The sequence below is a fragment of the Saccopteryx bilineata genome, chromosome 4 (assembly GCF_036850765.1).
Source record: "Saccopteryx bilineata isolate mSacBil1 chromosome 4, mSacBil1_pri_phased_curated, whole genome shotgun sequence".
Taxonomy (NCBI): Eukaryota; Metazoa; Chordata; class Mammalia; order Chiroptera; family Emballonuridae; genus Saccopteryx; species Saccopteryx bilineata.
Genome location: NC_089493.1, coordinates 217,666,727 through 217,682,394, shown reverse-complemented (window position 1 = coordinate 217,682,394; position 15,668 = coordinate 217,666,727). Strand labels below are relative to the sequence as shown.

The window sequence follows — 15,668 nt, the reverse complement described above, 5'->3', positions numbered from 1 at the left end:
ATGAATAAAAGTGAAAAAAATACATCTTTTCACTTCAATCAATATCAGTGTAAGAGGTAAAGCTATTTATCTCAAAAAATAAAATATGATTTGATTGATAATCTTTTTACCCCCAACTTTATTGAGGGATAATTGACAAATAGAATTATAACATATTTAAAGTGTACAATATGATCATTTGATATACATATACACTATCAAATGATTACCAAGAACAAGATAATTAACAAATTCATCACCTCACATTGTTAACTCTTTTGTGTATGTGTGTGTATGGTCAGAATGCTTAAGATCTACTCTGAGCAATTTTCCAGTACACAAAATCACAATTATTAACTATCATCACTATACTGTACATTACATCCTTAGAAGATCTTTGAAGTTTACAATTAAAATGTATAATTAATATTGCTTCAAATTATAACATTTTCTCTATTCTAGGATCTAAAAACAAAAGGTGTCTGTTAGCTTTGAAACCAGATAAACTAGTTATCACTGCTACCTAACATCTCACTGGTTTCAAAAGAAACATTTTCTTTTCCAATAATGAATTCTAAGTATTTTTCCTTCACTTCGGATTATTGTGATTGGGTTTCGTAAATTTTTTGTAGGAGAGTAAAGGAATGATTATAAATTCCCAGATATTCTTTCTTTTCCCTTTGGCAATACTGAGATTTTTTTATTATTATTAAAAGTCATGTTTTATCTTGTTCAGCTCAAGCGGATATATTTGCACATTATTCAAATTCATTCTTTCCTTAGCTGTCATATATCTCAATACTTGGTAGCTTCAATGTGAAATATTAAAATAACTAAAGCCTTTCTATGAATGTGAACATTTAAAATATCCAAATACAAAAATAACAATTGCAGTAAAAACCTGCTTTGTTTTTTGGGGTTTTTTTTGTATTTTTCCAAAGTGAGAAGCAGGGTGGGGTGGGGAGTGTCAGACAGACTCCCGCATACCCTTGACCAGGATCCACCCGGCATGCCCACCAGGGCACAATACTCAGCCCATCTGGGGCATCGCTCCGCTGTAACCGGAGTCATTCTGGTGCCTGAGGTGGAGGCCATGGAGCCATTCTTAGCGTCCAGGCCAACTTTGCTCCAACAGAGCCTTGGATGCAGGAGGGGAAGAGAGAGACAGAGAGGAAGGAGAGGGGGAGGGGTGGAGAAGCAGATAGGCGCTTCTCCTGTGCGCCCTGACCAGAAATCGAACTCGGAACACCCACATACCAAGCCAACATTACACCGCTGAGCCAACCAGCCATGGAAGAAATTGCTTTGCTTTTATAGTAAAATATTTATGCTGGGTAAACAGTACTGTACTTGTTCAAAACTTAAATAACTAACAAAAATCAATCACTAGCTTTTACTAAAAGCTTTGATTTTTATACTGTGTGGTTGACAATTATGCTCAGGTTCAACAGCTTTTATATATACATTTTAATGTGAATTAAGGTAAATATTAACAAGATTTATTCCAAAATAATTATTTATAGCTGAAGTATGACTGGCTATAATACACTAACTTTACAGAGGTCTATGCTCTTGAATAATTTCAAATACTGAACACAATTTAGTATTTGACACAATGTCCTCTAACATGTCTGGAATACAGACAACAGTCTTGCCCCATTTAAGCATTTCACATTATCCCACCTCATCACCAAGTACGGTCAAGTTATAAATGACTGTTGCTCTGCCAGGGGGGAAAGTGATATTTCCTTTAACTGGACTCAAATCTTCTTCCGGTGGATTTGGGCCACCCTCCACCTGCAAAGAAATACATATAAAATATTTCACAAGCATAAGAAAGCATTATTGTGATGTCAGCCAAAAAATATCTCAAGTTTACTGTGAAATGTTTTGCAAGAATTATACTAACTTATATGTAAGTCTGCCCTTCCAATTAACAGTTGAGGCCTATAATTACAGATGTTGACTATAATTACATTGAACTACATGGTTCCTAAGAGCTTTCTCTTTATCTTAACCAGTGTAGTAAACGAAAGAGAAAGAACCTTGTAAATATTTTTTCTTGAGAGGAAGGTATTCAAAATTAGTAAATTCTCTTAAGTTATGGAATCAAATATCAGTGCAAGAATTAACCATGCTATGAAGCTTGTACTCACCTTTAAAATGATCATAATAGAACAGGCTAGATATGAAGATTTAATAAAATTGTTTCTTTTGAAAAGTACATATTAAATACTCTGAGAGCCTGACCTCTTTGAGGTACTAAAGATACAGCAGTGAACAAGGCAAACTCCCTACCAACCAGGACCTTACATTTAAGAAAGGGAAGAAATAATAAATAAATGTGTACATGTTCCATGAAAATAACAATTATGAAGAAAAAATTTAAGAAGGACGAGGGAAATGGAGTGCTGGGAAGGGCTGCAGTTATATGCGGTGCAGTCAGCGTCAGATGAAACACCAGAACCGTGTATGCAAACACTAAGTGCTCCACAATGTCAGCTGTAATTATTTCAACAGAACAAAGACTCAGGATCCAATATAATAACTTTAGACATGCACAGTGAATTTAAAACACTATAACTGATGATGATGCCTTATCCTTTCTACAGTCAATTTTTTATAATTTTCCATATTTATTATCATAAAAAAATTCAAAAATGTATTATCTAAGTCCATATTCCTAAGCACATGAAATACTGCATAAGGCTTCCTGTGTAGAATTTGAAAGATTATTGCACATATAATTAGTGTTTACTATGTTTTTCATGCATCACGGCCTCATACCAGTTTATTTTTTTATGTAATTAACAAAACCACCCCATGAGCCAAGTAAACCTCTTCTATGCTTCAGTAGAATTGTCATATAAATCCAATTATCCATCTCATTAATATTACAATTAACAATTAAGATATAAACTAGTATCAAGACTTTCTAATGTTTTCGCCTGACCAGGTGGTGGTGCAGTGGATAGAGCGTTGGACTGGGATGTGGAGGAACCAGGTTCGAAGCCCCAAGGTCACCAGCTTGAGTGCGGGCTCATCTGGTTTGAGCAAGGTTCACCAGCTTGAGCCCAAGGTCGCTGGTTTGGGCAAGGAAGGGGTCACTCAGTCTGCTGAAGGCCTCCCACCCCAGTCAAGGCACATATGAGAAAGCGGTCAATGAATAACTAAGGTGCCGCAACAAAGAACTGATGCTTCTCTCTCCCTTCCTGTCTGTCTGTCCCTATCTGTCCCTCTCTCTGTCAAAAAAAAAAAAAGACAGACTTTCTAATGTTTTAATGTTTGAAAATAGTATGTTTTGGATCTTTTTCTCTTTTTGTTGCTTTGGATATTATAAAGCAGGAAAATTAGTTAAATTTTAAATATGTATCTCATAGAACAGCAATATGATGACACAATGGTGAATATATAGTCAGTAAAGCAAAAGAACAAAAAAATATGGTTATAGCTAGCATCTAAGAAATACACCTCCTCCACAACCTATCTTATTCACATCAAACGCTATATCTACGGACCTCCACGGCAGAGTGGAACTGCTTTTAACACTATCCATTAAGAGTATTTTTAAAAGTGGGATATGTGAATGTGAGGAGACTACATATTAAATAACTTCATATACCTATATATAACAAACCTAAGTCACCCATGGGGATTTTTTAAATTTATATTCCTTAAGAAATTTATCAGAGGTTTTATGAATTTTATAGAATTAACATTATCCTATATATAGTTTATTATTACTCTGTATCTAAAACATTATGTTGTATTCCATGTAAGCACAGTAAATTCAAGTAACGAGAAAGACCTTTTTATATTACGCATGAATTTTATCAGATAATAGAAGTACTTACTTTTATTTCCTTTTTATTAAGGGTCACATTTCTTATAAAAAGAAACTTGCTTTTTAAAATTGTAGCTATCTGGTATGAACTCTAAAGTATTACCATTTAAAATGATTTCAGAGTAAAGTACCTCAAAAGTCACAGTGACCATTCCATAGGTTCCTTTTTCTCTGATGAGAGTAAGAGGCACAGATTCATTTCTGCTCCTGGGCTCACTCACTGTGACTGAGAAAGGCTAATGGAGAAATCAAAGACAATCAGGCATTGGTCAGTCAGAAAGAGGGGGTGGTGCAAACTGTTACCTGAGAAACATTATATTTCCACAGACAAACTCATCCATATTGGACTCTTAAGGACGGGGTATTTCCTAGCATTAATTAACTGCAGCTAATCAAAGCACGTAAAAGGTTAAAAACAGAAACATAAAAGTAGTCATGCGAAAGATGCAGGTTCTGAACCTGGTTCTACCATCAACTAGCTATTCCACTGAGAAACCTTACGGTTATCTAGTCAAAGATGACAAATTCCAATGCGCACAGGAAGTCACAAAAATGAATTGAGCCTCCAGGCCAAGCAGCTCATTGGAACAACCATTCTGCCTTGCTCCCAACCACCATTTCCTCCTCATGAGTCAGCTCACCACTGAAAAGCAGACAACTGCTAATGAGTTTTTCAGGACATGATCACTGAGCAAAAGAGCCAGGACTTCAAAGGTTGAAATGTGCTGGTTTGGCTGGCTGCAACTCAGCAGAGAAGAGTAGTTAGAGGGAAGCGGCAGGTGCACACTAACTAGGGCAGTGGTGCCCACCTCTCCAGAGGGCACAGTGTCTCAATATTCCCATCTATAAACGGGGATAGGAATACCTGTCTTGAAGAGTTATGATGAGATTTCAATGAGATAATTTACATCAAGTGGTTATCCTAATACATGACACATAGTGAAGGTTGAGTAAATGTTGGCAATTATTATTATTATCAATGTTATCTTCATCAACAATATAATCATGATCCAGGCTGGGAAACAAAGCCAGCCTCTTCAGCAATTACTGTGTGCTCAACAGTTACTTAGTCCAGTCTTAATCATGCAGGGCAGCCGCCCAGTCAGAAACCACAATATTCATGGACCTGGAACCAAAACTAGAAACAAGAATTCATTCCCAGAGGCTAGAGAATATGTAATGTCAAAACTAAAAAAGAAAGAATGCATTCAACAAATCAGTCTGAGGTTAGAGATGATAAAATGGAAGTGAATGCAGAGGAAAAGCAGCACAGAGGGAAATTAAGCAAGTAATGGAGCCTGCATTCAAATAAAGATAATTGATTAATTTAATTTTTGTAAATAAGGACATAATGGAGGCTACAAAATATCTACTATAATGACGTTATCTATGTATCTTTTTTAATAAAAATACCGCAGTTACAAAAATCACACTTATCTATAACAATCTTGTTTCAAAGATAATTTAAGAAAATAACACACAATATACCAATTGTAGTAAAAATCTAAATTGGAAAATAAATAAAATGCCAGAGAGTGTCACATCATCTTTTAGTAATGAGAATTAGTAACATGATTCAAAAAGTCTACATATCAGGAAGGTTATTGTAGTCTGAAACTTAGCACAAAAATCCAATTGTATTCGAGATAAATTTTTATTTTAAGAGTTGGGACCTGCCTTGACTGTTTGTATCTAAAGATAAGCCCCCTGAACACAGGACTGGCCAGGAACACAGGAATTCTATAAGGGAGAAAAAAAACTGCTGTACAAAACTGAGGGATTTTAATCTTTAGGAAATATTAATGGGAAAATCTCAGGGTAGAGTGAGCACAGATATTTCAAGCACTCTAATGTCTGCTAGTCAATTTGAAACTTTCTATAGGGTTTGCCTTCATGAAGGGGCTCCCTTGACCCCTCTGCTATGTCAAAAAGACAGTTTTCTAAGAAGCAAGAGTGGGCCTTCACCAGACACTGACTCTGCCTATGTCTTGATCTTAGACTTCCTAGCCTCTAGAACTATGAGAAATAAATTTCTGTTGTTTTTAAGCCACCCAGGGTATAATATTCTCTATAACAGATCGAACAAACCAAGACAATATCTGAGAGACGAACCAAAGGAGGTAACAAATGAGTCAAATGGAATGATCAACAGAAAGGGGTTAGGCTGAGAGATGACCCTGACTACACAGGCCTCATCAATTCAAAGAATCTTTGGTAGAACATCTACAGAATGTGGAATACAGATGAAGTTAGAGCAAATTTAATTACCAAAAGACAATGATACTACTAGGTAACATCATGACAAATGATCAAAAAATTAAACTATTATCTAGCAACCACAGGATTAATCAAATTATAACCATACCATATTAAATGAAATAATTCCAAATGCATTATCATTTGATAATATTGTCACAGTAACAGTTCTTGGCCATCCAAGCTTCGTATTTGCTGAAGGTTTCTAAAATAAAAGCCCAAAAATATTAAGAAATTAAAAATAAGAGAAAAGAATAATCATTTAAGCAGAATATCTTTCTATAAGTAATTATTACAAATATTAAAAAAATATAAGAATACTTTTAATGAACAGATTAAGAAAATACAATAAAACTAAGTCAACATGATAAAATAAAGTCCCAACAAGAATTCTTTAAAAAGGTTTTAGAAACAATCATTGATTATTAAAGCATAAACTATTATAAGTAATCACTGGCTACTAATATTATACGTATTATAATTACTCCAATGTCATTACTAATATGACAGAGAATAAACTAAGCAGTATAAAATTCTATTCAAATTCTTATACTTTAGAAAGTGCTGAAACTTAAGAATTAATGATTCCATAAATCATGGAGCCAATTTAAAAATATTAAAAAAAATTTCTAATAAATGTGAGGAGAGTTTTCTGCAACATTTCTTATTATTCAACAGCAGCCAACAGGAATATAAAGAAAAGATTGTACAAAAGCAAAACATGACTACTTCAAGTATCATTTTCATTAAAATTTAATCATACCAATATAATCATTTGAAAAAAATTCTCAATGTTCTTCAGAAAAATTAACTAGAGCACTGGTAGCAGTCATTGCCTCAGCCTAATAGATCAACCCATAAAGGACAATTAAACTTTTTTTTCTGGCATTTTTCCCAGGGGTATTCCAAATTTATTCTAAGACACAGGGACCTCCCACTTCCATGCTTGCTTTTTGTATCCTTCTCCTTTGAACTTAGAAGTCATGGTCAATCTTTGTGCATCTGGTAAAAGGGAAAAGAGAAAAGAGAAAACAGCTCCAGGGAAGACAAAGTTTCCTGAGCATCTGTCATGGCAATTCCTAAATAAGCTGAATGGACCCAAAACTAGCTGCAGGATCTGCTAGACAAGATTGTCTGAGGAATAACTAGACCATGGGATTGTCAAAGAGGTTTTCAGTTCTGGCTTCTGTGAAAAGTACTACCAGTCACCTAAATTGGCTTATCTCTGCAGAAATAAATAGAATTTTAAGCATGTAAGATTTGTATGAGTTTACGGTTAAGGGATTGAGGGGAGAAGAATTTACCTGTAATGTTAAGTGGAAAATAAAAGTTTCATCAGGCTCTGGTAAGTCGTCATCACATACTGCTATGTACACTGTCCTATTTGTTTCTCCAACAGGTATAAAAGCGGCAGCATATGTGTCAAAAAAGTCACCGGTGTCTTCTCCATACAGCTATCAAATGCAAAATATAGACAGTTCTTACATAACACACTGTTAGCACAAGCAAACCTGATGCCATTGGGAAAAAACATAAATCATCAAGTGACATTTTTGTTTATAGATAGGATGGATGTACAGAGGCTAATATTTAACAACTGATAAAAATCATCTTCAAAAAACATTATAAAAAGAAATTATTTTACACAAAAGCATTTCCTTAAGGCACTGGGAGGTTAAGAGATCATTACATAGAAAAGTAATACTTATAAATGAATGTATGATGTGAATAGTCTATAAGTGTGAAATGCACACTGAATTTGAAGATAAACTATGAAAATATTATTATATATACAGTGTGTCCGTAAAGTCATGGTGCACTTTTGACCGGTCCCAGGAAAGCAACAAAAGACGATAGAAATGTGAAATCTGCACCAAATAAAAGGAAAACTCTCCCAGTTTCATACCTATTCAGTGCAGTTCGATGTGGGCTCATGCACAGATTTTTTAGGGCTCCTTAGGTAGCTATCCCGTATAGCCTCTACAGACTCATCACTGACTGATGGCCTACCAGAATGGGGTTTCTCCACCAAACTGCCAGTTTCCTTCAACTGCTTATCTCACCGAGTAATGTTATTCCTATGGGTGGCACTTCATTATAAACGTGCTGATATTCACGTTGCACTTTGGTCACGGATTCAAATTTAGAGAGCCACAGAACACACTGAACTTTCCTCTGTACTGTCCACATTTCGACTGGCATGGCCGTGAGCTGCTCCTCTGTATACACGGTGTTACGTCATCATCTGCGCATGCGCACATGCTGCCACATCATCCTACAGAAACTGGGAAGGTTTTCCTTTTATTTGGTGCAGATTTCACATTTCTATCGTCTTTTGTTGCTTTCCTGTGATGGGTCAAAAGTGAACCATGACTTTACGGACACACTGTATTTCCCTGCCTCATGATTGATCTGAAGTGGAATACAGCAAACCTAACAAGACAAATTATAGCTAAAACTCTCCCAAAGAAAAGTTGAAAATAGCCTGCCAAAATATATCAGGAAAGTTCATTCTCTTCTGTGCAAACTATAAGCAATGCACAGAAGTACAATAATGGGTTTGTTTCATGGAAACAAACAATTTCAAAGAAATTGCTTTTTCCAAAACTTTAAACATGAAATTTAATTTATATTCTCCCACAATGCCAATAAAGTACCAATTCTTTTAGCATTCCAAATTTATTAGTCATTATAAACTTTTCCTGAACTTTTTAAGACTTCAGTCTGTAATATCAGTGTTGCTAGTAAGATACTCAAGAGAGAAATAATTATGAAATTATAAAGGAACAACTTCTTGTGCAAATCTAAATGAGATTTCTTTTGTTAAAGAACTCAAAATAAATAACAGGTATAGAAAATCCTATGATTTAGTACAAATAAAAAATGAAGGACATGTATAGAGAATTTTAGTCAATTCCTAGTTTTCATTTATAATAATAAATTAAGTTTTAATTTTGATCCAAGTAAGCTGCCAAGGGTATTAGAAAACTTATTCTCACACCTTAATATAAAAAGTGGCAGTCTTTTAGAAAGTATTAAATATTAAGAGCCACTAACACAAAGGGAAAAACACAGTAATCCAACCCCAAAAAAATCACTTAATCCAAAATATACAAAAATCAGTAAGTATGTAAATAGTTTTATTAGAGCAACAGTTATAACAGCACAAATTAAGAGCAACCTCACAGAAACATAGTTGAGGAATGCCTAGGAAATGATGCTACCACCATCAGAAAAAGCTGAGAAAATAATAAACCAAACTGAAAAAATTAAGACACAAGCAAAAGTATATGTACAAGATTATCAAGTATAATATATATTCAAACTAAAAAATGAACTCAATAAATATATACATATATGTAACAAATTAAAAACTATATATAAGCAATGTACAGAAGTACAATATTGGGTTTGATTCATAAATAGTTTTTTCTTCTTTATCTCTTTTTACAATGTTTCACAATGTGCTACTTTAACCTACTGCTTAAAAAACTATTTTTGAAAACAATTTCAAGTATTTGGGGCCTCAAATATAGTAATATCCTAAGAGATCATATGATACTAATACTTTCTAGTTAAACTTGAACACAAAAACATGCACACTCAATCCACCCAATAATTAAACTGTGTGTAAGAGAGATCAAAAGTTTAACAAATTCTACCCAATTTCTACATTAAGTTAACCTACCTAATTTTGTCTAAAAAATAATTTTAAAAAAGAGTTCTCTGACATAACTAAGAGGTTTTTAATTGCCATTTTTCTACTTTTAAATATTTCATATATTCTCTTAAAGCCAGATGACAATAGATAATCTATCCAAGCAGAGATAACTAGAATCTAAATTACCCAAAATAAAATGTTCTTTTACTTAGAAATACTTATTGATATTTTTGTTTTATTTTAAAACAAACATTTAAAAATTATCAGTCTACATCAGGGGTAGTCAACCTTTCTATACCTACCACCCACTTCTGTATCTCTGTTAGTAGTAACATTTTCTAACCGCTCACCGGTTCCACAGTAATGGTGACTTATAAAGTAGGGAAGTAACTTCATAAAATTTATAACGCAGAGTTATAGCAAGTTAAAGCATAATAATTACTTATCAAGTACTTTATGTCGGATTTTCGTTAAGTTTGGCAGAATAAATCTTTATAAAACAACTTACTATAGTTAAATCTATCTTTTTATTTATACTTTGGTTGCTCTGCTACTGCCCACCATGAAAGGTGGAATGCCCACTAGTGGGTGGGAGGGACCAGGTTGACTACCACTGGTCTATATCATTAAAATACTATTATTGCCAAATGTACATGCGACCTTGCAGCATCCTTCAAACCAATATAAATGGAATCGTGTATATGCAAATCATTTATCATGCTCAAATTACTCAGAATCTCAGCTAAAAAAAATCTTGTCACTGGAACTAAGAAATTGCATATCTATTTCATAAGAACAGAACAACAATCATTTCTTACCGATACAATTGCTGTGACATTTGCTGGCTCTCCTATCCTTTCAATGACAAGACGAATAACTGTTGTACTTGTTTCATTAACTACAAATTCTGTTTCTCCAGCAAACCTTATTTCTGTTTCTCCGAACACAAAAAGGATGAATAAAGCCGAAATAAGATTTACTAATAAAGATGCAGAAGGCATCCCTGTAGGAGAGAAAGAAAAAGATTTTGTTCACAAAACATATCTAATATATTTTCATTATACTGTATTGTCTACAGATACAAATAGAGTGAAGAGTTAGACAGTGAACAACTAAAACATAAATACAGCAAATATTAAGCCATCCAATTAAATGTGTGATTACAGAAATAAATTAAAAATCACAAACTCTTCTCCAGTCCTCTTTTACTATTCATAACTAGGTTTTGTTCTTTAGCTTATATATCAAAATAATAGTTATAACTAGCCTTAAATTTATTTATTAAATTGCTTATTACAAATTTTGAAACTCTAATTTATTCTCTAAAAAAAACAAACATGAAAACTGAATTAAAGCCAATCTCTGCCCAAAATGAAACTAAAACACAAGCAAAACTAAAAAATTATCAAATGGATCAATAATCTTTTTTTTTTTTTCATTTTTTTTTTTCTGAAGCTGGAAACAGGGAGAGACAGTCAGACAGACTCCCGCATACGCCCGACCAGGATCCACCCGGCACACCCACCATGGGGCAACGGCTCTGCCCACCAGGGGGCGATGCTCTGCCCATCCTGGGCGTTGCCAAGTTGCTACCAGAGCCACTCTAGCGCCTGAGGCAGAGGCCACAGAGCCATCCCCAGCGCCCGGGCCATCTTTACTCCAATGGAGCCTTGGCTGCGGGAGGGGAAGAGAGAGACAGAGAGGAAAGCGCGGTGGAGGGGTGGAGAAGCAAATGGGCGCTTCTCCTGTGTGCCCTGTCCAGGAATCGAACCCGGGTCCTCTGCACACTAGGCCGACGCTCTACCACTGAGCAAACCGGCCAGGGCTGGATCAATAATCTTAATGGAACTTACTCATCTATTTATTTGATCATACAAATGAAAGAACTCTTAAAACTGGTATAGAAAGCAGTTGAAACTAAAATTCTATAAATACATTGATTTTTAATCTACTTTTTCCTTAAATTTGTCTTATTTGAGAATGCTTTATAAAAGTTTTTGCAAGGAAATGCTAATTCTATCAAAGAACACAAATTTTTAGGACTTAAATTTCTCCCATTTACTAACAACAATATTAACACCACATTTTAGAAAATGTCCATGTTTCTTTAAAAACAAGCAAATTTGGCAAAGTGTATATTTCCATAACTTCTATTGCTTCCTTCTTACTACAATGTGCATGTTTGTGAACTATCAACATTGTTCCTCTCTTCCCTGTTTGACTCAAGTGCTTTTAAAAGCACCACAGTGCTGTGGCCTCTTGAAAGTGCTGCTGTTTTATAATGTAGATGTACCTCTAAAAATATGAACAGTTTATCTCACGGATCATTAAGATTCCAATGGATTATAGGATCAGTCGCAGGAATGTAAAAAGTTCATGCCTTTTAAGGGAGAGTTGCATTACAAACTCTTAAGAGCCAAACATACTTCCTAGTAATCTTTACCTTGGTCAAGAAGTAATAACTTTTTCATGTATGTGGTATTTCCACACTGTAATACGTGACTTCATATTTAAGAACTATGAAATTCATAAGGATTTAAATGCAATTTTCTCACTCAAGTATATTCATATAATGCAGTCTGACTGCTTAATGTCTCACATGCTTGTGGCAGCAAAATTCATAGACAGGGATGCAGAGTTCAGATGGAGTCCAGGACACAGGCCAATAGAGACAGAGATTCTGAGGACTAGGGCACTTTTTACACTGCACCTTCTAAGGAAGCCTACCACGGGCTAAGGGACTTACAGGAAATAAAACAGGTTCTCCCTTAGCAGCTTCAAACTCCTCCTTGACTTACAACCCAGGAACATTCATAGAAAGAAAGGAATTAAAAATATAAGAGAGAAAAGAGACAAATAAAAAGACAAATTTAGGTGAGGCAGGAAATTGGGAGTTCTGGACTGAACCAAAGACAACTAAAGAAAATCTTTTGTGGAATTCTAACGCCAGAATGATTTCACACCTCACCTATGACAAATAATGGGAAATAAATGAATTACAGATGCGAAAGAGAATACAAAACAGACAGGTGGCTGACCTGGGATGGCGCAGTGAGAAAAGCATCAATGTGTAACGCTGAGGTCACTGGTTCAAAACTCAGGCTTGCCTGGTCAAGGCACATAGGGGAGTTGATACTTCCTGCTCCTCCCCCTTTCTCTCCCTCTCTCTCCTCTTTCTCTCCTCTCTCCAAAATGAATGAATAAAAAATAAAGTTATATTTTAAAAAATGGAGAGGCAAAGAGGTAGTAGCCTAAGCCTGGGTGTGTAAAAAAAGAATCAACCTTGGTTTATTGTGATTTTGAAAGAAAAATCTCAATTCCTTGAACATGACAGGTGAGTTGAGTGGGGAACCTTGAGTTGGGAACATGAGATAGAACCCTGAGCTGAGAGAAAGGAGACACCTGAAAAAAGTCTGAGTAAATGGGAAAGTGAGTTACATACAGCATAAGAAGGGGAAATCATGAATGACTGGGAATATAAATTCTCAAAAATTTGTACTATGTAGGCCCTGGCCGGTTGGCTCAGCGGTAGAGCGTCGGCCTAGCGTGTGGAGGACCCGGGTTCGATTCCCGGCCAGGGCACATAGGAGAAGCGCCCATTTGCTTCTCCACCCCTCCGCCGCGCCTTCCTCTCTGTCTCTCTCTTCCCCTCCCGCAGCCAAGGCTCCATTGGAGCAAAGATGGCCCGGGCGCTGGGGATGGCTCTGTGGCCTCTGCCCCAGGCGCTAGAGTGTCTCTGGTCACAACATGGTGACGCCCAGGATGGGCAGAGCATCGCCCCCTGGTGGGCAGAGCATCACCCCCTGGTGGGCATGCCGGGTGGATCCCGGTCGGGCGCATGCGGGAGTCTGTCTGACTGTCTCTCCCTGTTTCCAGCTTCAGAAAAATGCAAAAAAAAAAAAAAAGGACGTCAGAGTAATGGCGGGGTAGGAAGCGATACCGATAAATCTCCCCCAAAACTCAACAAGATCTTCAACCAGAAACAGAAAAACCTATACTTGGAGCTTCCAGATGCTTCGCAATACACCCAAAGGTATGATTGAGTGAAAAATTGGCTAAATATATAACCAAACCCCGAAGGAAATAGGGAGTAAGAAATGCTCCGCCTTCCTCACTAACCTAAACAGGGCGGCTTTCTCTGGTAACTGTGAATATAGAAACTGAGGTGGGCAAAGGGGGTGAATAGATCCAGGCCGCGACACAAACGGCTGAACCAGGCTGTGGCACAGAGATCCAAGCCGAGGAAAATCTGATCCTGTGGCAACCTGGGCAATACAAGCTAACACTCGTGCCAAACCCAAACAAAGAAAGACAAGCGGAGCGGCCATTTTACCCGGTCTCCTGGTCGGTGCGCAGTTAGTGGGCGAGAATTTCTTCCTAGGCCCCGAGAGTGGGTGCCCGTGTTGCCCCACGGAGAGGCAGGGTCAGAGGCCTTTCTGTGGGCCGAGGACAGAGTCTCTGGGCAGCCCCAGCGCCCTGGGAAAGCCACGCACGGGAGGGAGTGAGAACTAATTCCAACGGTGGAGATTTTCCGTGCTGGAGGGTGTTTCACTCAGAGGGAACCGCGGCCGGCCTCATATCCTGGTTTGCGTGCGCAGATAAGGAGTGAGTGATTCCTCCGAGTGCCTCGGCAGTGCGCGCCCGTGTTATCGCACAGAGGGGCAGAGTCAGGGGCCTTTGTGTGGGCCAAAGCGGAATCTCGAGCCGCCCCAGCGCCTTGCAAAAGCCGCGCACGGGGACGGAGCGAGACTCAATTCCAACGCTGCAACTTTTCCCTGCGGTTGGGGGTTTCACTCAGAGTGTGAGACTGCTGGCTGGATATCCTGGTCGCAGACAGTGAGTGAGAGTTTCCTCCAAGCGCCCCCCCAGAAGTGGGCGCCCGCTTGTGTTACCAGACAGAGTGGCAGAGCCAGTGGTCTTTGAGTGGGCGGAAAGCCCGCCTGATTATGCTAGCAGCTCTGACTGACTGAGCCTTACCCAGAGCCCTGTGCTGAGTGGAAATAGAGTGGGGAGTTGCCAGCTCTTTGAGCCTCTTACGATCCAGGCAGAGGCAGCAGCAACCCCATAGCTGGATTATCAGGCTACTAATTGAGGAAGGAAAGACTAGGAGAAAGGCTCCAGGAACACGGACTCTCTCACTGTCGGAGCCTATAAATGCTAATGAGCCTCGACTCCCACGAGACTAAAGCACAATACATGACATTGCCATAGAGACTTATCAACTGCAAACCTCTACCTGAGCGTGCCAAAGGGGCAGAACCCGGGGTACAGAGTCACCGACCAGGAAGAGGGAGAGAAAAGAAAAAGCAAGAAGATGACCTCTCAAAATCAAGAATAATCTGCAGACTTTATAACCTATCACATTTTATTATATTTGTTCGTTTGTTTCTCTTATCTTCATTCTTGATACTTTTTTTTCCTCCTCCAATTTGGCCGATTAACTCTCTACCGGTCTTACTCTCTCCTCTCCTTGAACTACACTACCCATAAGTGTTACATCTCCCATTATCTTTTCTCTTCTCTTCCTTTCTCTCTATGAGGGTTGCACTCCAAAGCCCTTAACTCTCTCTCTCTCCTTTCTTTTTTCTTCTTTTAGTGGTTCCCTCTTTTTTTTCTCTCTCTCTCTTTCTTTTCTCCCTCTATATTAGTTTCTTCCTTTCTCCTTTACATCTCCTCTCATTCAAACCTCAATAACAAACAAATTATCTTACCTGGGACTCAAACCTATGTTTGTGGCATTTTGGGGGGTTTTTACTTCACCTTTTTAACTCACTAGCAGTGCTCCCATCCCTGGCTCTCCATATTATCTAGTTCTTGTTCCACTAAATACAATAGTAAGTTTTTAATTTGTCCCCCTATTTTTCTGTTTTCCTCTTATTCCTCTCATCATAACTCTTAGACAACCAACACCTAAAAGCAAATCATTTC

General features: G+C 37.4%; 1 protein-coding gene across 1 annotated transcript in view; it reads right to left on the bottom strand.

The window, feature by feature from the left end:
• Positions 1-15,668, bottom strand: part of ADGRV1 (adhesion G protein-coupled receptor V1) — a 729,252-nt gene that overhangs the window by 668,650 nt on the left and 44,934 nt on the right. Inside the window, exons 2-6 of the mRNA XM_066273806.1 lie at positions 10,559-10,743; positions 7,384-7,533; positions 6,189-6,284; positions 3,955-4,059; positions 1,663-1,776 (exon numbers count right to left, since the gene is read on the bottom strand). Of these exons, the coding sequence (XP_066129903.1) occupies positions 1,663-1,776; positions 3,955-4,059; positions 6,189-6,284; positions 7,384-7,533; positions 10,559-10,743 (650 nt within the window). The remainder of the gene's footprint in view (positions 1-1,662; positions 1,777-3,954; positions 4,060-6,188; positions 6,285-7,383; positions 7,534-10,558; positions 10,744-15,668) is intronic.